This window comes from Rattus norvegicus, chromosome 8, assembly GCF_021556685.1.
Source record: "Rattus norvegicus strain SHRSP/BbbUtx chromosome 8, alternate assembly SHRSP_T2T, whole genome shotgun sequence".
Classification (NCBI taxonomy): domain Eukaryota; kingdom Metazoa; phylum Chordata; class Mammalia; order Rodentia; family Muridae; genus Rattus; species Rattus norvegicus.
In genome coordinates this window covers 114060695-114085000 of record NC_141541.1, presented here as the reverse complement: position 1 = coordinate 114085000, position 24306 = coordinate 114060695, and the positions used below count along the sequence as shown (strand labels likewise).

The 24306-nt window shown below is 47.4% G+C and overlaps 2 protein-coding genes across 5 annotated transcripts in view; one reads left to right on the top strand and one right to left on the bottom strand.

Annotated features, from left to right (window-relative positions):
• Window positions 1–16934, top strand: part of Col6a6 (collagen type VI alpha 6 chain) — a 155397-nt gene extending 138463 nt beyond the window's left edge. For all 3 annotated transcript variants that reach the window (XR_015628038.1, XM_087564209.1, XM_087564208.1), the window contains 4 exons: window positions 2520–2616; window positions 5372–6040; window positions 8962–9055; window positions 15116–16934. Coding sequence is in view for 2 of the 3 variants with exons in the window: in XM_087564209.1 (XP_087420335.1) it covers window positions 2520–2616; window positions 5372–6040; window positions 8962–9055; window positions 15116–15320 (1065 nt within the window). In the remaining variant the exon portion in view is untranslated. The remainder of the gene's footprint in view (window positions 1–2519; window positions 2617–5371; window positions 6041–8961; window positions 9056–15115) is intronic.
• A 1503-nt stretch (window positions 16935–18437) lies between these two features.
• Pik3r4 (phosphoinositide-3-kinase, regulatory subunit 4) overlaps window positions 18438–24306 on the bottom strand; it is a 49680-nt gene continuing 43811 nt past the window's right edge. For both annotated transcript variants that reach the window (NM_001401214.1, XM_087562876.1), the window contains 5 exon segments: window positions 18438–18973; window positions 19672–19780; window positions 19903–19991; window positions 21000–21100; window positions 23871–24002. In NM_001401214.1, the coding sequence (NP_001388143.1) occupies window positions 18803–18973; window positions 19672–19780; window positions 19903–19991; window positions 21000–21100; window positions 23871–24002 (602 nt within the window). In that variant the 3' untranslated portion in view covers window positions 18438–18802.

Below are 24306 nucleotides of genomic sequence, written 5' to 3'. Positions count from 1 at the left end.
ATGGGATCAGTGATCCCTAAAACCACCTCTTTCAAACCGTATGAAGAGATTACTTGCTGGGGCGTCGGGGAAATGCAGGTCGCCAGTGGACTCTTCCTAACAGAGCAACTCATTAGAATGTGTGAGGAAGATCTGTTTCCCGTTTTATAACCTTGTGCGGAAAAATCATTAAATGTGAACATCCATTATTACACGTGGTCGTTGCCAGAAATGTGGAAGTTGTTATGCTGTAGACACATAGAACACAAAGCTAGTTAGCAGATGACAACATTCCCTGGACAACCTCCCCAGAAACATCACTCTTAATTAAGTAAGGACCCAGCGATGCACAGCCAGACCATAAAAGCGACTGGAGCATGGAAACCCATTCTTGTGAGAGATGAGCAAACCTGGCCCTGAAGCCTTCTGGACCCCACTCCTATCCCGGGCTCACTTTTCCTTGCCTGGAAAGCAATGAGGCTGGCTTATTTGGTTTCTAAATTTCCTTCAGGCTTATTCTGTACCATGGCTGGCAGCAAGAAAAATCCTTGCGGCCCTCTCCCCCGCTGTCTGTCCCACACTCTCAGAGCTGACTGACTTGGTTGCTAGTCACTCTTCACAGGAAACCATTTGCACAATCTATGAATGAATCAGATGCTGCTCAAGATGGCGAGAGAAAGCAGAGCATTGCGTCCCACTGCACGAAGTCCCCATCTGTGTCGCTACAGCGCCTGTGCCCCTCACCACCCAACCTCCATGTCCGTCCCCTTATGACACATCATGCTTGCTTTTATTGCCTTTTGCTTCCTCGCCTTTCTCTGGAGTGCTCTGCTCCTTGCTCTGTGGATCTGAGTCTATAACCTAAATCTTCAGTTTTCACAAGAGCTTCAAGCCTTTACCTCTAACCCAGGCGGAATAGCCAGGCAAAGAAAGCAGTGGGCAGCTGGAGAGGAAGCTAATGAGCACAGACTTGTCCATCTGCTCTGTGCAAGATAAAAAACGGGCAGAGATAGGGCCAAGTCTTAGGGAGACACCCTCCTCCTTCCTTCCATTCCCCTCCTTCCTTGGTCTGCCAGATAGAGCATAGCCCACTGTGTAACTGCAGATGGTTACTTCAAGACCACTGGATCTCATCCTGTGCATCAACCTTTGGTGGTTGAATGACTCTTTCACAGGGGTCGTCTAAGACTATTGTTAAATGAGTATTTACAGTGTGATTCATAATGGTAGCAAAATTACAGCTATGAAGTAGCAACAAAGGTAATTTATGGTTGAGGGTCAACCCAACATGAGGAGCTGGACTGAAAAAGTTGAAGCACTAGGAAGGTTGAGAACCACTGTTCTAGACAGTCTTGCAGCCCTTGGGGCTCTGATTCTCAATTCCTAAAAGGACAGTTCAGATGCCCTGCCAGGGTCCAGTTGGTTCTAGTCAGAGAAATGATGTAACCCGACGTAACCAGGACGTCTGTGGTTGCACCTCTATGGATTAAGTGTGGGACTCAGACTCGTCAGGGAGAGAGGAGAGCTACTTTCTTGAGAGTCTAAGAATGATTCAGTGGGAAACAAACATCGTCTGACCGTCACATCTTAGCCACAGGATAGGATCACTGTAATTTTTCTTCACCTATTAGTCATCTCACAGTTGACGGGCAAGTTTGCTAATCTTGGTCACTTGGGGCGTCCTTATCTACTCTTCTTGCTCCCTGAGCTGACCCTGGCTTAGTCACCAGTCACTCATCGGTGTTCAGGTGGGCCAAAGATGTGGTTTGCTTGAAACACTGTGGATGCTCTAAAAACCACTGACAGTGCAAAGTCACTTCTGCTAGCGCACAGTCAAGCCTGCATCCTCTAGCTCCCTAGACGGGCTACTGATGGTGCTGCTGCCATGGCGGGACCCGGATGTTTCAGGGAGGAAAGCCACTTAGGCCTGGGCCTGAGACGGCTTCTGTCACACCTAGTTCATGAGAGAATGATAAAGCAGTGTCCTGGCTAATTTTGGTTGTCAACCTGAAGTGTAAAGCGTGGCCCTTGGTTTCCTAGTCCCCTGGGGACTTGGTGTGAGGTGCAGGGGTAGGGATAGGGGGCTGGGGACTGGGGTAGGGGTAGAGGGGATGGGGGGACGCAGGGTCTCATTCTTTTCCATAACTGACTTGAGTGTAGGCAGTCTCTCTTGACCGGTGTTCTTTGGTTCCTCTATATGAAGAAGAATAAGGACGGGGAATTCCCCTGTTTGGCGGAGTGATATAGTTAGGAAACGTTTTATGCTCTCTGCTGACCCATGTCACCCACCGTGTGCCACTGACCTATCCACGTCACCCACTGACAGCTTCACGGTGGTGATCTCTGGACATTCTATTAGACACAGTAATAGAATTCCCCTTTGACAGCTAAAGGAAGAATGGAGGGTTAAAACCAGCCGGGCCACCTCCCAGCAGCCTTGTGGGTTTGCCCTCCTATGACCTCAGCTCTCGAACTAGGCTGGAAGGTTCCAACATCCCAACCCGCTAAGCAGTTCTCTCTCTTGCTTCTGCTTCTTCCAGATTGATGACACTGGTACATTCCAAGTCCTTGTGGTTCCCTCCAGGCCTGACCAAGTGCCAGCGTTAGAGAGACTCCAGCGGTGCACTTTCTGCTATGGTGAGACCCACAGGGAGAAGTGAATTTGATCGGGCCTCAGTGCGTTGAGTCACCATTGGCAAGAGCAGCTGGAGCTTGGCCATAGGGATAGGCATGGCCTAGGGCAGACCTCGGGACGCACACTAGCTCTTCCACACATGGAGCCTCTCAGCTCAGCCTGCAGGGCCCTTCCGATGCACCCCAGCAGGAAGACTCTCCTCCTCTACTTTAGTGCAGCTTCCAGGAAACAATAATAATTGAAAAACAAAACAAAAGCCTTAGCCTGTCTCCTTGACACACAGACACACAGACACACACACACACACAGACACACACACACACACACACACACACACACACACACACACACACACACACATACACCTGGCCCCAAAGGCTTTGGAGCAACCTGGCACCTTCCTGGTTGGGGAATTATTTTTCAGTGCAGTAGGAGTTGAAAACAAACTCATACATCCTCGTTCAGGAGTCTTCACAGACTCCCAAGAGTTAGGCAACAAAAGGATTCGCAGTATCGATTGTGGTGCAGCCTGTTGCTCTAGCTGGAAACAGTCTCTCTCGTCTTCTGTCTGATGTTCCGTTGGGGTTGTAGGTGGTCATGACAGCGGGCAGTTACCCCGTTTCTGCTACAGTCTGTGCACTGTTTGATGCCAACTACTGTGGTGACAGTTCAGGCTTAAGCTATTGGGATCCTTAGGTTCTAAGCACGGGTTTAATTGGTTTATGTAAATTGTGTCAACCTTATAACCACACTGGAATGTTTGAACTATTATTAGTAATATTGTACAGATGAGGGAGGTCGAATTGAGAGAGATGTGGTATTTTCCTCAGGGTCCCACAACCAGATCAAACCCAGGAAAGCTGGTTCCGAAGTGCTTTTAATTTTTGTTGAATAAGAGTCTCCTTCTGTTCCCTGAAACCCACCATTTAGACCTGGAGAAAGACAGTATGATGCCATTTCCATGTGTACCAGTGGAATGCTGGGGTTTGCTATGTAGATGACCTCACATGGAGAGAGGGATTCTGAGAAGGGGGCAGACAGTTCCTTTTCTGTGCCCCTCTACAGCCCTGGATTCAAGCTTTGTGCACGCACCCTCCACTCCTGTGGATTGTACTGGGAATTCTGGGATCCCGGTTCTCTCCCTCACAAAAACTGGTGAAGTGCTAAGATTCAGTCTGTCTGCTCTTAGTTGCGACCCTGGACACGTCAGCTCCAACAGTGTGCTGATGTGTTGCAGTCGGTAACTGCACATACGTGACTAGGGATAGACTTTTGGCTCTGTGCCTTGGCTTAAACCCTTGTTTTGTCTCACAGGCATATAATGGAAGATATTTTGGCTGTCATTTCCTGCAATTAAAAACCCCACAAAACAGAGCAAATGGGCAGCCTGCTGTCCCTGATTAAAGAAACAGCTCTGCACACAGGTGACTATTCCGTCATCTGACCATTATTCAGGGTTATAAAATTTCACTAAACTTCAGTAAGGGACTTAGGCAGAGCCATCTTTATTGAGTCCATGAGCAAGCAAGAAGATAAGAAGTTTGCTGCACCCACACAATCACATGCTAGTCATTAGCGCTTTCACTTAATAGTTGGTATTTATGGTCCATGCTGATAGCTAAATTCTATCTGTATGCTTGTTACTCCTCCTCTCATTTACTAACAAACTAGGCAGACCCTAGCATCTGGGTCAGCCTGATTCCCAGTTAGTGACAAGCAATTAGTTGTACAGAGAAATTGTACGCTGAGGCCTAGCAGTGACTTATTCAGAGGTGACATGTTCCTTATGTGATAAAACCAGAGCTGGGCATCCCAGCTCTCAGGTGAAGGGGCCACCCTGCGATCTCATGTGTGCTTATCTCTAACAATAAGACACTGCAAGCTAGCTCAGCAGGTAAAGGGGCACGTCCCCAGACATGACGACTTGAGTTCACTCCCAGGACTCGTGCAGAAAGAGGAAGCTTGCTCTTGAAAAATCCTCCTCTGCCTCTACACACGTGCTGGGCTATGTGTACCCATGTGTATAACAGATAAGTAAATGTTAAAAAGGAAACACCACTGACTTCATATACAGAAACTTCTAGAAATATGGTGCATCCATTGTGAACGACTTTACTTCCCTGCCTCAGCGGGTTCTATGAAAATAGATTAAGTGAATTCTAGAATCCTCCCACTTCTGATTTATCATATTTCCCCATTCATTCACTGTGGTCACATTCAATAAAATCTACTCTGTTTTTCCTTGCTATGCATGCATAATGCACATTTATAAAAATGACTTTGCTTTATGGAGGAGCATTTTTTATAAGGGGCCCAAAGTTGTGAACTCTTACTTAAATTGAAATAGAATACGCATTGCCTTTTAAAGCTTACTGTTTAAAGCAGATGAATTTTTCACAGTTAGTGTAGTGATTAAGGCCCTGAGTTTAGCCTGTACACAATCGACACTAGAAGTGTGTTCTCTTATAGTGTGTTCTTACGTCGGGAGATGAATTGCTCAAACTTTGTAAGCACAACCGTCAAGGTTAAACTTCCACCGAACACAGCTTAAAAACTGGTAACGTGGACTAGAGTCAAGGACTCATGGGCTGGCATCAGATCTGGACATTTTGGTGATAAACTCTTACTCTTGACATTGTCAGAGGTGTAACTATTTTATGAGCAAAGTCTATGTAGTCCCTACATGCTAAAATAGATGAGGCAGAATCTTTCCACTTCCTGTCTCTGCTTAGTAACTCTGAGTGACTTTGTTTGCAGACCTATGCAAGCCAGATGCTTCTTGTGACCAAGCCAAACCCCCCATTCAGTCCTACCTGGATGCTGCATTCCTGCTGGATAGCTCCTGGCATGTGGGAGGTGCAGAATTTGAAGACATGAGAGACCTCCTGGAGGCCCTGCTAGATCACTTTGAAATCGCTTCAGAGCCAGAGACGTCTGTCACTGGAGACAGGGTGGCCCTACTGAGTCATGCTCCCGTTGACTTCCTACCCAACACCCAGAGGAGTCCCGTTAGAACTGAGTTCAACCTAACCACCTATAGCAGTAAGCACCTCATGAAGAGACACGTGGAGCAAGCAGTCCAGCAGCTGAATGGAGATGCTTTCCTTGGTCATGCCCTCAGGTGGGCACTGGACAATGTCTTTCTAAACACGCCCAATCTGAGAAGGAACAAAGTCATATTTGTGATATCTGCTGGGGAAACCAGCCACCTGGATGCGGAAACCTTAAAGAAAGAGTCCCTGCGAGCCAAATGTCATGGGTATGCCCTCTTTGTGTTTTCCTTGGGCCCTGACTGGGATGACAAAGAACTGGAAGACCTGGCCAGCCACCCACTTGACCAGCACTTGATCCAGCTTGGCCGAATTCATAAACCTGACCACGGATATGGTGTAAAGTTTGTGAAGTCCTTTATAAACTCCATCAGGCGTAAGTCATAAAACCGTTCCTGTGTGTAAGAGTCTGCTCGGTGTTCCCTAGAAGGGCCATGTGCTGTCACGCCTTCCTGGACACCTCTTGCTTGTCTTCAAGGGCATTATGGGGTCAGAGAGGAAAATATGCAATAATGGACACCGGAAGGGAGGACACTCCGGTTCCTACGCAGTTAATTTTCTGGCTCATCCTTTTTTAATACCTCTGGTTCCTATGGAGAAGCAATCATAACAAGCAGCTGTCCACACATCTGTCTGCATGGAGAAGTGTAGTCTAGGGGTGTGAAATCACAGCCCGGGCTCGGGCTCCAGGGCAGAACCCTTGCCAGGTAACACTAGCACACTGCCCTTTGGAGAGAGGCTTCTACAGTTAACACACAGAAAGAGCAGCCAGAAAGAGAAAAAACAAAAAACAAAAACAACCCAGAAACAGTCCTTGGCTTTGCTTTGACGAATTCCGAAGTCTGAGCTGAGAATGTTGGGCGGTACCATTTTATTGGTTAGAATGAAAGGCATGGCTTTGCACAACTTTCTCTCAGTTCCATGACCTCGTAGGAGCCACTAGCAAGAAGAAATGGTGTCTGTAAGGAGACAAACCTGGGCTGTTTGTCTTGCAATGGGCGCCCTGAGCAACAATGCGGTCCATTTTGGATGCAGCAGGATGGCCGAGGAGCCTTGCCCATATTCGAGGCTGAAGGGGGAGGCGCGGTGGGAAACTATCTGTTCTCAGAGCCTGCTGCCTCTTGTCTGAGGGAGTGCAGATGAAGAAGCAGGAAGGCACAGGCAGAAGAAGGCGTGAGGGAGTGCCTGGCTAGTTCTTAAAACTGTCATTGAGGAGCGAAGTAAGTTGAGGCTGGAGATGTACTGAGCGGTGCAGAGAGACTGCTGGTGGGGGCGAGGGTAGGCAAGGTCAAATCCTACTCAGAATGAGTCTAGGACCAACACCAGCTGGGGCTGGTTAGACACCCAGGGTTCAGCCCCACCCTAGACATTCTGAATCAGAATATGTATCCTACCAGAGCTCCCAGGAAACCCACATACAAGAAGGTTTTGGAAACACGGGTGTGGGAGTAGTGAGCCCCCCGAGAGTGAGATTTATTTCCATAGATCTGGAACAGAAACCTCAGAGAGGAGCTAAGGGCAAGGGGTCACCCTGAAAGAAGCTTGTTGTAAGGGTTAAACAGAAGACCACTTGGTAAGTCTTTGGTAAACTCAAAAGAAACATGCTTGATGGCCCACAAGGCTGGGGGCAAGACTTGCCCTGAGGTTTCCTTCCTGGTATCCCATATTTCTTCCTGCCGCTCATGCCAGGGCATCCAGCCACGTGATCTAATGAGGCAGCTCCTCCCTCTTAGGAAGAAAGCAGAAATGTTTTAAGCAAAGAGCAGGTAGGACTCAGGGGAGATAAAGTGCCCTGACGTATGAGCATGACGCAGCTGCCTGCCCCATTTCCAAAGCTGTGACACCTAGAAAGCGCCATCTTTAAAATACAGCTGTAAAACTGCAGGAAGTCACTCCTTCCACAGGCCCGCATGGTCATGCCCACTCAACTGGGCCTCTACTCTGAGCCACTGACTGCACAGGTATCAGGCTTAAGGAGTAGACTTGGCCAGGTCCCCTCTGACGCTTCAGAAGCCTCTCAAGTGTTTGTGAGTCATTTGGTACACTGCCACAAAGTGGACAGCAGAACTTGGTCCACTTCAGAGCTGCACGTCCCCTAAAGGAAGCCAAGCTGCTGAATCAGCAAGCTTCCTACGCCCTGCTCAAGCGGGAAAAGGAAACCCAAAGCCAGATCTGGCAGGCGCAGCACACACCTGGAATTTTGGTTTTGGAGAGGCAGAGAGGCAGGAGGATTGCTGCAAACCCAAGACGAGACCAAGCCACCTAGTAAAACTACCTCAAAAGAAAAGTCATACACGAGACGGAAAACCTAAAGGTCAGGTACAGCACAGTATTGGGCCGTATGGTAGTGTGTACTACCCTTCTTGTAACAGCAGTTTTGAAGATATGCCCTGTTTGCAGCCAGGGCATGCCTGTTAGTTGGAAGGACCCTGCATAACCAGCAAGAGGCGTGTGCGCATGCGCTCTCTCTCTCTCTCTCTCTCTCTCTCTCTCTCTCTCTCTCTCTCTCTCTCTCTCTCTCTCTCTCTCTCTGTATGTGTACTCTTGCACATGTGTAGGCCAAAGGTCAGCCTCGGGTGTCATTCCTCAGGCAGTGACCTTTGAGACAGTTTCTCCCTGATGCAGAACTTGTCAAGCAGGGTAGCTTTCTGGCCAATACATTCCAGCATCACTGGTGTAAATCCCATCTTTTTTGTCACCTCCCCAGTGCCAGGATTTTAAGTACCTAATACCATCCATGCCTGGCATGGTATTTGTTTAACAAATCTTTTTGACTTCATGCTTTCAGGCATGTGTAACACATTTTAAAAATCTCTCCGTTAAAAACTTTGCATTTTCAAATGGATTAAGGGCATGCTTTGTCGTTATGAAAAATTAATACTCTTCCAAATGAAGTGAGGCGGTGAATTGAACCCAAAGGCACACATGTGGCTTGTTGCTAACGTAAAAGCCGTAAAGGGAATACCCTGTTCCCTTTGCATTTTGATACACCACAAAAACAAATAAAAATTACTCTAATGAGTTCCTATCAAAGGCAAGAGCATTATTAGGACTGCCTGGCTTGTGTTATCTTTCGCAATGGCTGACGACGTTAGGAGCTACAAGCATTTTAGTGAAAAGCTGTTTGGAGTCACCGACATACTCACTAGAGATTTCTTTTCCAAACTTGGTTTGAAACGTAGACATTTCTCACGCCCTGTGACCATCTTTTGATGGCCATTGGGAACTGGTGTGATTCTCTACCGAGCAGACGTACTAACAGAGTGAAATCTTTAGTAGAGCCTATTCTCTTTCTAGATGGGATAAACAAGTATCCACCGGTCAACTTTAAAGCCAAGTGCAGCAGACTCAGCTCGGCGGCTCCGAAGCTGTCCCCACGCCAGTTTCGAAGGTACGTTCCCCGTGTGGCTGTGACGTCTTCGGTAGATGTGCCATCCTCGTTATCCATTTCCTCCTCCTCCTCCATCTCACCCCTCACCCATTTTAGCCAGACAGGAACCTGCACAGCGTATTAAAATATGAATCGAGGGAACAAGAGGTCTGGAAACAACCAGATAGAGGGTTTTTCCTCTTTTAAATGAAAATTCCAATTGTTGAAACAAAACGCCCAGTGGGGCACCCCAGTGGCAGTGAGCATGCCCAGTGGCCAGACCTTGCGTTTTAAACAGCATTGTATACTCAAAGGAACTGGGGTTTCTTGGTGCCTAACACACCCAGATCTGGTGAGGAAAGAACAACTCTAGCCCAAGACAATGGAGGTGCTCCAGGAAGCAAAAACATAGTTTGAAAAACCCAAAACCACCAACCAGTGCCATGTTTAGAGGATGAGATGGTCTGACTCCCATGAGCCCAGTCTTGGACAGCAAGTCCAGAAAGAAGAAAGTGAATAGAGGGCACTGTGTCGCTATTTGTATGCTATGCCCAGGAGCATAGGCACGTGTGAGGTCAGAGTAATAACTTTGGGGAGCTGGGTTTCTAGTGTGCACTGTGGGATCCAGGAGCCTACCTCAAGTTATCAGATGTACAGAGCTGGTGCGGCATGGCTCCTGAGGTGCGGGTGTTATGAGCATTCTGTGCATGCTGAGGTGACAGAGTGGGACACAGTCATCACCTGTGTGAAAGTCTTATCAGAAATGCGTGACTAGAGGATAATGATGAGATCACTGGGCAACCCTAGGTCATGGAACTGTTAGACTGTAGGCCTTACATCATGAATGAAGGGGTAGGGATGAGTTTTGGGGTGAGAGAACTAGAGACAGGGAAGCCGATCAGAGTTCTGTGAACTTTAATTGGATCATAGAGGAGAAAGATAAAAAGGCTAACATAACCATGATCTGGAGGACAACTGGGGAAATTTGAGTATGGACAATACGTTGATGTGATTGGACTGCATGGGATTCCTGGTGTGCAGAAGAGAATGTCTTTAAGAGAAGTTTGATAAAGGACTTAAGAACACCACGTAAGATGGTTGCAACCAATGTATAGATGACTTTCTCTTTCTGTGTGCGATGTGCATGAATGTGTACACATGTATGCACATGTAGAAGCCTGAGGTCAAGTGTCTTCCCTGATCAGTCTCCTCATGTACGTGGCATACTCCCTCCCTGAGGCAGCATGATGCCTCAGCGATCTGGCTGGCAGGCTTGCTTCAGGGATATCATCCTCGCCTCCTGCCATGCTGGAATGACAGGATTGCAGAACCCACTTTAATGGGTTCCGGGGATCCGATTCCAGTCCTTAAGTTATATGGAAAGCTCTTGGCCCACTGAGCCATCAGGTAGCTAAGCTAGGAGCATTTCTTTGGTAACACCCAGCTGCAGGCCATGACCAAGCACCATTGCCTGGCTCATGCTTAGACAGACACTAATAACAGTAGGAGAACTTGGTGTGTGTGCATGCTGTATGGTCATCGGAACTGGGCTGGCATTTTCAGTGTGGTGCTAAGGACCCCTGAGAAGCTCCTGCCTGGAGAATCTGGCTTCCCTGCGGCCATGAACCAAGCAGGGGAACTGTCCAGCAGCAAATGCTTCTGAAGTCCAGCCTAAAGCGGCCCTGAAGCAAGTCCAAGAGGAGTAGGGCTCCCCCTGCTGCAGGTGCCTGACACTGTTTATATGTGACTGGACTGATACTTGGGCTGAGGCAAATGTGGCAGCTTCAAGGAACTATGCTGGGCTGCACACCTAGGCTTAGCTGGCTGTAACTGCTGTTAGTTTTGAATTCTGGTTTTCTAAATGATGGAAAAATAAATCCCTCACTGGGGGTTCGGAGCCTCTGTTCACTTGAAATTTACCTACTGCTGCCTCCCCAAGACTCGCCATTCCAGTCACTAAGCATCTTCTGACTCCACTGGGCTCCCTCTCCCATTCCCTTCATGGGAGGCCTGTGGTCAGGCACACTGTATTGGGATGCCATCCCTACCTTTGCCTTTGCTCATCTGCACCCAGTTGTCCTAGCAGGAAGGTGGTGGTATTCTAAGGCACTGTCTCTAGTGGCTAGCTAACTGACGAAAGGGCCCAGCTTCTGGGAATCTGTCTAGAAGCTGGCAGGCCAAGTAATGGAATGGGGTCACCAGAAGAGATACTGTGTGTCTTCATGACAGAGCCCAACATCAAAGACAAACGGAAAACTGTCATGGCCAGGGAGAGAGGAGCAGTCATAGAAGAAAATGCTTTTCTTCTGTCTCTGATACAAGGGTTTAAGTGTTCATCCCACCAACTTCACAAATTTGCAGACAGCTCCGACTGACTGCAAAGGTGCGGGCGTCAGTGCCAACCTACACACACTCAAGAGGCAATTTTAGAAACTGCTTTGTTTGAAGAGCAGCATGAGAGGGAAGACAGGATCCTCAGGGCATTTAACCAGGGATTTCTCCTTCCCCACGGTGCCCTCAATACAGAGGTGGCTCAGCTTCTCCTGTGAATCTCAAGCGGCCAAGTGGCTGGGGCATCTAGAAACTGAGATGTGAAATCTACAGTGCTGTCCCTGAACCCCCGATGGTGTAATTGCCCGGAACTCGCCAGGCCTTCTCTGAGTAACTGAAGATTACGATGAGAGCAATCACAGCTGCTTTGGAAGCTGGGCCTGCCTGGGCCTTTCAAGAGAAGCGAAACAGAAAGGAACAGGGGATTGAGGAGATTGCCTGCTAGGCACAGGGGCCAGACAGATGAAATGCCATTCTGATAATGCCGTGTTTGGGATTATGCTGTGGGTTTGAGGAAACGTGCGGAAGCTGGTCTGTAGCAAATGGATGAGAAAGGCAGGGACTCTTGCCACAGGCAACCAAGACAGATGGCCAGAAGGTGAGACTACAGGACATTTGTGTAAGCACTCAGCTCTGCTCCAAGACAGTGAAAGACACAAAGCCACCTACATATTGTGCTGGAGTCCAAAGCAGAGACAGGCAGAGCCTATCTCGGTGGATATAGGTAAAAATGGAAGCCACACCTGCTGCACATTTGCTTTACAAAGTACATTTTCTGGACGCACAATATGTACACACACACACACACACACACACACACACACACACACACAGAGATTTAGAAATAGAAGCAAGCTTATCTGTGCCATTCATCCCACTGCCCTGGTCAGGAAGTAGAGCATGGCCGCCTCCTGATTATCTACACAGGTGGAGGAATCTGTGACCACAAGGAGTGGGAATCTACGGTCAGTACCCGTCCTTTCCTGTTTATCTAGAACGTGCCACATCTTGCTTTCTATGAGCTTTACTAGAGCGAGGCTCAAGTTGAAAATTTGAATTATTTTATCCTTATTTCTGCCTTGAATGCCTGTTGTTGGAGTTACCAACCAGCATTCTCCCAAACAATACACAATAGAAGAAAAAACAAAAGCCCAGGTAGTCAAGTGATGCTTACTTAAGATCCTTATTAATTGCTTTTCCAATTACAAATGCCCATCTGTAACAGTAGAAAAAATACACCTCCAAGATAAGACATGGGCCCAGCACATAAAGCACTTATGTGTAAACACTGAGGATCTGAATTTGGATCCCCAGACCCCAGATAAGAGGCAGGTGCAAGGACACCTGGAGCTCACAGGCCACTTATTACAGCCAGCTGTCTCAAACAAAAGGTGACGGTGCCTGAGGACCAATAGCAGGTGTCCTCTGACCTGCACATGTGCACCCACGGGTATGCACACACAGGGACACACATAACCACTCCCAAACAAAACACCACAAAGAGGAGGCTTTTAACCTGTGGAAAAGGTGCTAGGGTTGGGCTTAGAAGTAGTTGCCAATAATATATTTTTAATTATATGAATGTATATCTCCATGGTGGATGTGTGCATATTGAGTATGGTGACTTCCAAGGCCGGTGTCTGATGCCCTGAGCTGGGGTAAGATGGGTAAGCTGCCCTACATGGGTGCTGGAACCAAACTGTCACCTCTCCAGCTGTGTTTTCCTTACACCTAAGGGATGAGACGTGATCAAAGAAAGGAGGGGTAGGGATGAAACACAGATGAGCTAGCCAAGCCTGAGAACAGTGCTCTTTAGACTCAGAAGAAATCCTTTCAGGGAGTCACGATCCTTTTGGGAAGTGGGTCTTCCACAGTCCCGTGAATGGCTGCACAGCCGGGTGCATGCGGGGAGCACTAACTGAACTCAGGTTATTAATGAAAAAAGGACATTAAGTTGGGGATGACAATGGGCACTCAAGGAAACTGGGTAGCAGTGGGCAAATATGACAAAAAGCCTTGTATAAAGATAAGAAAATTTAGGATTTTAGAGCATTTTAGACATGAGTACTGAATCTGCATCACTTTACACCCCCAACTCCTTCTGTATCCCCCTCCCAAATTCATGATTGTTACACGAATATATACATTTGCATATATGTATTTATACACAATGGCACGCACATGCATGCATGCACGCACGCGCACACACACACACGCACGCACGCACGTACGCACGCACATACGTATGTATATAGCCTCTGGGTCCATTTAGCATGGCCCATCTGTACATGTATCCCAGGCTGACCACTTAGGACAGGGCAGCCTATGCAGGAGCTTGTGACTTCTGTCCGTCCCCATTGGCTGTGTCATCATGGTGGACTGATCCATGAAGCATACTGCTCAGAGTTCACGGGTGTTCTCCCCGCCATGACTGGGGACACTGTGAAGTAGCAGGCATCCTGGTCCTCTGGTTCCTAAACTCTTTCCACCCTCTGTCACAGTGTCCCTAAGCAGTGCAGGGAATGCACTGCAGATGTGTCAGTTGTCACAGTGTCCCTAAGCAGTGCAGGACTGCACTGCAGACTTGCCAGTTGTCACAGTGTCCCTAAGCAGTGCAGGGAATGCACTGCAGATGTGTCAGTTGTCACAGTGTCCCTAAGCAGTGCAGGACTGCACTGCAGACTTGCCAGTTGTCACAGTGTCCCTAAGCAGTGCAGGGAATGCACTGCAGACTTGTCAGTTGTCACAGTGTCCCTAAGCAGTGCAGGACGGCACTGCAGACTTGTCAGTTGTGGTTGGCACTTCAGAGACACGTATTGACTGTACTTTGAACAGGTCTCTGTTGCAGAAGGTTTCTTTGGTAAGGCTGGAGAGATATGCCTATCTATGGGTATAAAGACAGTTCTTAGAATAATTAGGAACTGTATTCACTTGGGAAAATGGCAGCAGAAGGCTCTCTAGAGTCTATGACCTCTCCAGAAAACCTGGGTAGTTGGTCAGGTTTACAGTAATATCGAGCAGGCCTTATGACCGAATAGAGCTACTGGTTGCCCAACAAAAGGGGTCACTATTGCACCCTTGGGGATATCTTGCTTGGTCATTGTGACTTGTAGGCTTTACACTGGATAGGACTCTCCCTTGGCAGCTTACAAACACCTTTAAATACTTGAGGCAGGCTGCGTCTAGATCAGGTCCACCAATTCCTCTAAGTGACTCTGTCCACGGTGTCTTCAGCAATAGGCTCTTACCTTCATGTTCTCCAAGGCAACCAAGAGCAAGGGCAACAGCCCACATTGCCATGGAAACTTCTTGAAGGGGAGGTTTCCTAAGCCTGGCACTGCGGGTTTTGCCAGATGAGGGCATGGCTCTTGGGGACAGCATCATCACCTCATGTTATTATACCATCAAAAATAGTTATGCACACATACGTGTATATGTACACACACAGATATATGTAGGTACACACATGTATGTATGCACATGCATACCTTTATTTTTAAAATACATTTATGAAATGTTTCTATATGGCTTTTTCGAAATCCTTTAGTGTTATCTCTCTTCCTCCTTTCCCCCTGTATTACTGCCACCATGATAGGCCAATATAAATCTCTACTTCAGAAAAGTTTTAAATCTACCCTGAGGGGTGGGATGAAGAAGCAGGTATAACGGTTTAGGAAGAAAGGTTACCATGGAGCCCGTCCGGCTGGAAGGGCTTGGCCTGATACGCTGTTCTCTTCTTTTGCTGTGCAGCTTTGTTCCGGGGCCACAGAAAGCTCTCCTCAAAGACCACACACTGGAGGCAGCAAAGCTCTTTCAAGATAAAAAACGCCTTTCAAGTATCCTGAGAAGTGGCAGGGCTGCTCTTTCAAGTCGTTCCAGAAGCACACGCTACTCCTTTAAACAGGGGAGAGAAGCGGCAAAAGCTACTTCTAAACTCGGTAAACGAAGTGACTGAACAAGTTAGCCATGGTCACTCTTGACCTAGTACCGGGTCCACCCCTGAACTCCAAGCCCTTAACTGGGCTGCTCACCAGCATCCGATGACTGTTCTGGAAGGGAAGGACAAGCCAGAGGCGGTGGGCAGTCAGGTACCTTGACCTCCTACACTTGTGGGATTAAGATCTATCTTGTATGTTTACTTGACAACTCCAGACAATTCCAGTGTAATGATACAACTATGAGGAGATGGAAGCACACACACACACACACACACACACACACACACACATGCACATTTTGAAAATTGGAGACATAATTTTGAATTTGATTTTTTTAAGTGTATGCAGGCGGTCATGGGCCAATGTAAGTGTTTAATTGCAACCCTCTGTTGTTCCGTGTGCAAAGCCACCCTTTTAATGTGCTATCATTTAATGCTATCTGTTTCATAGGAGAACTTCAATGTGGAGTTAGCAAACATTTACCTTAGACATGGATGCTGGCTTTATGATGTGGTGTTGGCAGTCTGACCTTCAGGACTTCATTTCAGCACAGCATTGTCTGGGGAGACTGGCTGGCCTGGGAGGGGCCTGTGCCATTGCCTCTGGCCTTCTAAAGTTGTTTGCCAGGTCTGGTAAGAAGCAGAGAGTAACCCTTTCCAGCTCTGTCTTCCTGAGTTCACTGGGAAACTCAACGGATCCTCCAGGAACCCGAGTCAGACTTACGGACTGGGTTTTCTATATAGGATTTCCTGCTAAGCCGGTTCAGGGGATTTCTGGTCTTTTTTCCTTGCTTCGGTCATTTATTATGTTTTACTAACCCATGTTCCTTAGACAAGAATAGTAACCATGCATACTGTCGTGAGTTAGACTGAGTCCCTTTACCCCACCGGGCTACAGTGAACATCATGAAGCAGGACTGGGAAACTTGGAATGAAACCCAAGTGAGCTTCGGGGTGTAAGAAAAATCCCTAAATCTGGATTGAGTCTCAGAGCCCAGCCTTAAACATTCTCTGGTGGCTTTGTCTCCCTATCCCCGCCCATTTCTTTCTTCTTAGGGTAGGGGTATTTCAATAACAGAACATCAAAGTGGCACTGTGTTGAGGCCTACCACGCAGATCTTACCTCAGTTTACAGCAATGGCACCGTCACGCGGAATGTCTTTGGGAAGGAAAGGGAGCTGTGTGTGGGAGGCAGGTACTGACACCGTCTTCAGATCTTCCTTCCTATATTCCTGTCCAGGAAATCTGGGTGGATGAGCCATGTGTGGTAACGTTTTTTTTTTAACCCTTTGGCCACCGTTCCCAGGGCAACTGCATGGCGGCAGCATCCTGCGCCCACTGAGGAGCAGGAAAGCCAGGAGTAGCTGTCAGTTTGTACTCAGGTACACATCAGCTTCATGTCTCCTAAAGGTGCTTAGAGGCTCAGGAACACTGTCTGTTTCAGTACAAAAAGTCGCTAGACAGTATGGAGAGGATTTCTAACAACAGGACTTTGCTAACTGTCTGTGGTTGAGCATAGACATTTTTCTACTTACTGTTGGAGATACTCTGAAAATATATTTTTTTTCCTGTGTTGGTTAAGTATAGTACCTTTTGCAAAAATTGCTTGGTGATTAAAATTATTTTAGCATCTTGGGTCATATTTTTAATCCTTAACAGGTTAAGGGTCTAAGAATGCTGCAAATAGTTCATTAAAAAAAAAAAAAAGTTCCTGGCTGAGATGGTGGCTCCTACCTTTAATCCTAGCACCCAGGAGGCAGAGGCAGGTGGATCTCTGAGTTCCAGGACAGCCAGGGCTACAGAGAGAAACCCCTATGTCAAAAAATCAAAACCTAAAAGTTCCTAGTGCCAGACCTGGGCCAGCAGTTAAGAACTTGCTCCTTCAGAGAGCTAGAGTTTCGCTGATGGCTTAGAGCTTCCTGTAACTCCAGCTCCAGGGATCAAACACCCTCTTCTGGCCCTTTATGGCACTGCACACACAAGTGCAGACACACACATAAAAATTAAGAATTTAAAACACCAAATTTCTAAGTTTATGACTTCTGTCTCCAAAATAATAGAAACCAGAAAAGGCTAAGCTGAGTCTAACTTTAGTAAGGTACGTTCGTAGCAAGAAGCACAGAGGGCATTACTGGGGCTTCTTGTCTTCAACTGTAGACTGTAACTGCAGTCGATCTGGCCCCCAGTATCTCTACACTAAGCCATCAGATTGTATCTACACCAATAACCTTCTTCCAAAGAGGGCCATCTATGGGACAGGTGTGAACAATGGAGAACAAGACCAGTTGTCTGTCAAACGTCCCTTTATCCCTCAGTACCCTGAGACACATGACTTATCAACAGCTCCATGCCCAAGGCCCGCTCTCCATGGACAGCCCCCCAGTTCCTGTGACTCTGAACGAACTTAGCCTGCAAGCTGTACAACCAGGCAGTGGTCATGTCAAGCTTCCAAAGTCTACATGGTTCGTTAGAACCAACGCTGCCACTTTGACCTTCCTGAATGACAAGCATGTCCCCATTGTCCCCATACTTCTGCAATTTAAACCTTCCAGAAACCAGGTTGAATCCTGGACTGAGCATGTAAACTGTCAGGAACCACATGGAGTATATAACAAGAGTGACAAAAATGTGCTGTGATGCTTAACTAACAAGCATTCCTTAGACTCAGACTATCTAGTTGGCCAGGTCTATCTCCAGGTATTTAATTTCAAAGTGGAATATTCTGAACACCACAAACCCTTCTATGAGAAGAAAATGAAATGTGAAGAGAACTAATCTTCATAAAAATAGAAATCTGTTAGCTTGAAAAGTTTTGCCATACTGGAAAAGCAACTGTGGGCCTTACGAAGTTTGGAATGTTTTTACCTAGAGCATTCTTCTAGCATTTAGTAAATAATTACCATTGGAAAATGTAAGGTGACAGGGACTTCTGGCAGATCCTGTTAAAATGGTATCCAGGCAGAGAGCCACATTGCTCTTGAGCTGATACAGAGGAAATCAATTGTACAACAGCAGGCAGTGAACAGGAGGGACAAAAGGATACAAGTACAGAAGCCAAGTCTCAGGAGTCCTCTCTGCTGCCTAGCAACAGCCCCAGGTCAGAGTTCTTCCCCAAACAAACCCCAACTCCCAAGATGCTTGAATAGAGTTTACTTGCGGTTTGAATAGCATTTATAATAACAAAAGTGTTTACATAGTGACTTACAATCATTTCCATATAAAATAAGCTGGCATCATATCCTCTTTCCTTTTTACACTTCTCACCTGTTCTGTTCCATATACAGCAGGCACTCCCAGGTTCTGCTATCTGGCCAACTCTTCAGAGATGTACATGAAGAAAATCACCAAGCCCACATCCTTACCCACTGTGGCTGGGACTGGTTCAGCCATGAAACAGTAATACAGACACTTCAAAAATGACGTTTCTTCTCTAGAAATCCTTTTGTCTTGAATTATGGTACATTTCTAATTTTACAGCATTTTATACAAGTCAGCAGGATTTATTTCCACACCTTCACAATCCCATCTCTAGAAGCAGTCACAATGAAGCCCTGAGTGGTCTGGAAGGTGGCAATATCTGTGATGATGTCATGATGTCCCACAGGCAGAGACTCCGGGCCCCTTCGAGGGGTGTCATCACTTGGTCCAACCTTCTGCTTATTCTGAATTTCCTGTTTGGTAGGTAGAAGTCAAAACAAAGGCCTGAGTTAACCGGTGTCTCGTCTACCTCTCAATAGTACTCACATGGCTAGGGAATTAGCTACTTGTTTAAGGTCATTATGTCCCAGAGAAGAGTCTAGTGACATGGGTTTCCAGTCATCTGACTGCAGGAACAGCCACTTACAAACAGGTCAGTATAGTCCGTGTGAGTATTAATGTGGAAGGAAAGACTCGATGTTCTGGCATTTGTAAACATGGATGGAATGCCCACTCTGGCAGAACACTGGGTATTCTCTCCTAATAGCACATGCTCCGAAGGGAACGGCCCCACCAGGACTTCCGTCTCCTGTTTCTTAGCTCTGTGACCCTGGACAAACGACTTCCCTGTGCTCAACTGTCTGGTCTGCAAAAGGAAAGCAGTGAGGTGGTGCTTTAATGCATTTCCTCACCCCTTTTGGTACTGTGACAGCAGTGAGTGAGGTGCAAACACACACACACACACACAGACCTGTGGCCCTGGAACTCAGGAGGGAGAACCAGACGGTGACTGAGCAATGTGGCCAAACCCTGTCTCCATGCCCACTCTTCCCACCCAGAAGAAAGAAAAACCAAATACATTTCCTAATCTCAAAAGAAGCCTGAAATATCAATCTTGATCAAAGCTATTCCTGTGCCTACAAATGTTAGAAGAAATAAAGTTCCACCACACCTGGACAACCTCCGTGCCTTCTATTATCTTCTTGTAGTAGGATACAGACGGGGAACCCGTGCTTCCCGCTACAACATAGGACCTCTCTGGGGAAACCAAGTCCCAGAACCTAGGGGAGAGGGAATAAGTGGTAATAAAATCCAGTGTATCAGGAAGAGATTTCTCTAGAATCAATAGCATAGCATTATAGCTGTCATGTTTCAACCCAAGGCACTCTTCATGACACTGCACCTTATTTTCATGTCTGAGCCAGCGGTCAGCAGGATAGGGTTGCCATCCGCAGGGCTGCAGTAGATGCCATGGACGCTGTGCGGTGAGGGCTTGAGAGAGACAGAAACACATGGTCACATAAGACAAATGACAACATCAATCTAGTAGAAGTGAGGTAACTGTCAAAAGCCATACAAGTGCCTCATCCGTCAAAACATAACCTGTGGAAATGGTCTCATCTTTTGGGGGAACTTCAGGATCTAACTGCTTTGAAGGCCTGGAGGGTAGCTCAGGACAGAGTGCTCACACAGCACGAGAGAAGCCCTGAGCTCAGTCTCCAGGGTCCCCTCAGGCTGACCATGGTGGTGCACACCAGTAGTTCCAGTGCTCAGGAAAGAAGAGGCCAGAGTCACCAGCTCAAAGTCAGCTTGGGCCACACACTCCAATCCTGTCACATATAGTATAAAAGCCATTACTCCAGGGCTTCTTTGCACTTAAGTAAGGGGGTGTGAGTAGCCTTTCCTACCTTAGCTTACTTGACAAGATACTCCTGGAAACACAATAGACAAATCTATACCAAGACCACTCATGCACAGTATGGATGCTCCTGAATTTGCTTTGGGGTTCTGGCCCAACACTAGCTCTAATCTAGTAGTTCCCCCTCCTCACAGTCTGACCAGGAGCTATGGCTCAGTGCCACACACAGCATCACAAGAGAACCAGAGCACAAATCGCTAGCCTGGGGAAAGATCAAAATTAAAAGTGGATTTTCTAGTGAATGTATATTGCTTTTTACACCACCATGTAAAGGCAAAACTCCTAAGGCGGGGAACCCCTGCATATGTAAGAGGACTGTATTCTTGTTTAGTAGGCTTTGCCCATTGCATCTACCAGAGCTCCAATGTGAGATGGCAAACAGCCATGGAGCAGACCCTGCAAGCTAAAAGAATTGGAAAACATATAGCAACGGTCACATGACAGTTCGTGCTATTAAGAACACAAATTAGAGCTAACTGAACATGTAATAAAATTCATGAGCAACCATGCTGGCTAAACTGCCTAAACATGCTTAGGATAGAGGTAACGACTGTCCTTTACAATAAACACTGGTGACATACCTGTAACTCAGACAGGGGAGGCGCACTGCTAGCCCAGAGAGTCAGTCTCCTGTCTCCGGTCTCCATGTCCCACATGGAGACTTCATTGTTGCCCTGAACAGCTGAGAGACAAAGGCAAGAACTGTTAGCTCTTCTTTCACTTCTCGGTAGCAATCACAAGGCCGCCTGTATCTATTTCCATCCTGCAAGAAATACTAATACTCTTAAAATAACAGCGTGACTTATCACCAGACTGGGTGAGTTAAAATGTGTCCTTGATAGCCTAACAGTTAATATATATACCGCACTCCAGCCAAGTCCTGAAGAGATTATGGGTAGAAAGGCAGATCATACAGCTTTGCCCTCAAGAATGTAGTGTGGATGGAGAAAGGCGAGAGACAAGACACATGAAACAGCGTGATGACAAAGAAAGCGAGTGCCGAGCTCCTCCTGCATTCAGACCAAGGAAGAAGCAGCACATCCCATGGGCTGCATCTAAATGCCCTCGCCAGGCCCCAAAAAGCTGGGCAGATGCAGCAGTAGGTGGCCGATCTCAGGCAGAATACACTGAGTAGGCAAGAAATATGCATGCAAAAAAGCTCAGGGAGTGTGGTGGAAGGATAGGCGACAAGGAGAGGCCGGCAAAAGCAGAGAGCATTGGCCTGACACAATCTGTGCATTGGGGAATGATGCCCGTGGGGGTGACAATACCAGGACTCGGCCACCTACCATCCACAGGTGTCCTGGGCACTGGGATAAAGATGGCAAACAGAGCAAGAGAATCTCTACTGCGGGGAGTTCCTGCTCTGGCAGAGACACTAAAAAAGCAGCAGGGACAGAAGCAATCGTCAGGCAGGAGCAGACAAGGGGGTGGCAGGAAAAGCTCAGGAGTGAATGGCACATGACACTCTCAAGCTTGGCCTGCATGACTCGCACTCTAGGCTCTCGTACTACCAGGTACCTACATGTGTCTGACTTATAGCAATCTAAAAGTAAGAAAATGGTCCCCGAGTAGTTCCAGGTCCTACTCCTGAGCACCTGTAAATGTTGCCTTAAATGACAAAGGTCTAATTAAGGACCTAGAAAGGGGTAAATTACTCAGGATTATCCAGTGGGCCCTAAATGCAATCAAAAGCATGCCTGCAAGAGGGAGGCAGACTCGACCAACAGCAATGGGCCTGGGTTATGCTTCTGCCCTGAAGGGAGGACATTAGCCAGATAGTGTAGGAGGAGAAGCAGGAAGAGGCAAGCAGGGACGTCTGACTCTGCAACCATGAGAACGCAGCTCCTAAGTCAGCAAATATGAACAGCCCTGATAGGGAAAAAAGATCACCTAGAACAGCCTGACTCTCTCCTGCACCTCAAAAATCACTGCCTGGGATTAGAAAATGGCTCGATTGGTAAACTGCTTGCTATACAAGCCCAATGACCCCCAGTCAAACTCCAGTAAAAAGCCATCTGTAATCCCTGAGTTCTTACAGCCAGTGGTTGGTGAAGACAAGAGATTCACTTGGAAGCTCTAAGGCATCCAGCCTAGAGGACATGAGTCAGCAAAGAAACAACAGTGACCCTGCCTCAAAAACAAGGGGGAGAAGTGACTCCAGAAAGTATGCATTCATTCTCTTCTCATTCTCTCTCTCTCTCTCTCTCTCTCTCTCTCTCTCTCTCTCTCTCTCTGACACACACACACACACACACACACACACACACACACACACACACACACACGCGCACACGAATAAACCACTGTTCCTGCTCCTCTGCAGGTGGGCCTCTCTTCAGCGTCTCTGTAAACTGCAGCAAGCAGACCTCCCAAACACTTCCTGACACTCAACTACTAAGCACACATCTTATGCGAGGCCAACCTCTACCCACAACTTTGGAGCCTGTGGAGAGGAACTCTCCTTGAACAAACTTGCCTTACTGGACAGAAGAGCCCACAGAGAGCCCCTTGGACCAAGGTGGTGCTGGCTATTACTTGGTTTATTGGTCAGTTTTTCCACTGCAATGACCCTAGCAGAATGACTCCAATCTCAGTCCATCATAGCAAGGAGGAAGAAGTATACCAGAGTAGCTCACATCACAGTGGCCTGGAAGGAAGGGTGGTGTGGAGCATTTGTGCTGGCTGCCTTTCTCCTTTCCCTGCCTTTATTCCATCTAGATTCCACGGTGTGGGCTGTGCCTGGGAAAAAAGAGGACTGAAGAAAACCTAAGCTTATCAAAAGCTGTTATCTACCAAGCTGAGCTGTGCTGCCAGACTGTGTTCGATGCTTCCCCTCAATTCTTGAATTATAAGGTATTTTCAACCATACCTTACAGATAAGGAAAATTAATTTCAAAGATATATCTAAGTGAGGCCGGAGAGATGGCTCAACAGTGAAGAACACTGGCTGCTTCTCCAGAGGACTCAGGTTGGATTCTAAGCATCCATGAGGCAGCTTACAGTTTTCCTAACTCCAGTCCCTGGTGATAGGACACTCTCATCCGGGCAAAGGCATTGCATGCACATCGTGCACAGACAGGCATGCAGGCAACACACCTACACACATTAAAAAGATAGCTCAGGCACCACGCCAGCACACTGAGCGCCCAGGGATGGGAAGGGGGCCGTGTGAGGAACGGATGTGGGTCAGAAAGAACGGCAACTGCAGGGAAGTCCACAGCTCACATTTCTAGGAAGACCCTGACGGTTTTAGGGGCCCAGGAGCTTGAAAGATGAGAGACGCAGAAGAAGGGAGTGGAGCACTAGTTTTGAACTTAAAACACAATGGCGAGCAGCTTCCACATGAAAACAGAATCAAGCACATGGTTCTGATGCAAAATAAAAACTCAAGAGCAAGAGCAACATCGTACAATGCAATTCCCAACCCAAATGTCAGCCCTGTCCCTTACCTGCAATTACCCAGGACTGGTACAAGGGGTGCATGGAGAGGCGCCGGATACGAGCTCTGGAGGGATGACAGTGACTGGAAATTGGCAACTGGAACCTCATGTCCCAACACGCCATGGCCCCGCTGCTCGTGCCTCAAATTTAAAAGGCACAAACCATTAATATGGAAGCGAAGCGCACAGCGCTGCATTTACAACAATGGCAAACATTGTCACCTCTGGATGAACACATTCTTAGGTTTCGTTTAAGGTAGGGTCTCATTATGCCACCCTGGCCAGCCTCAAAACCCCAGAGATCCACCTGCTTCTACCTCCTGAGAACTGAGATTAAAGAGATGTGCAACCATACACCCCGGATAAATGTATGTTAGAATTGCCCTGGTCACTTTGGAAAAGGCTTTGTTGCCAGGCCTGGCGTCAGAGGCCTGCAATCTCAGCC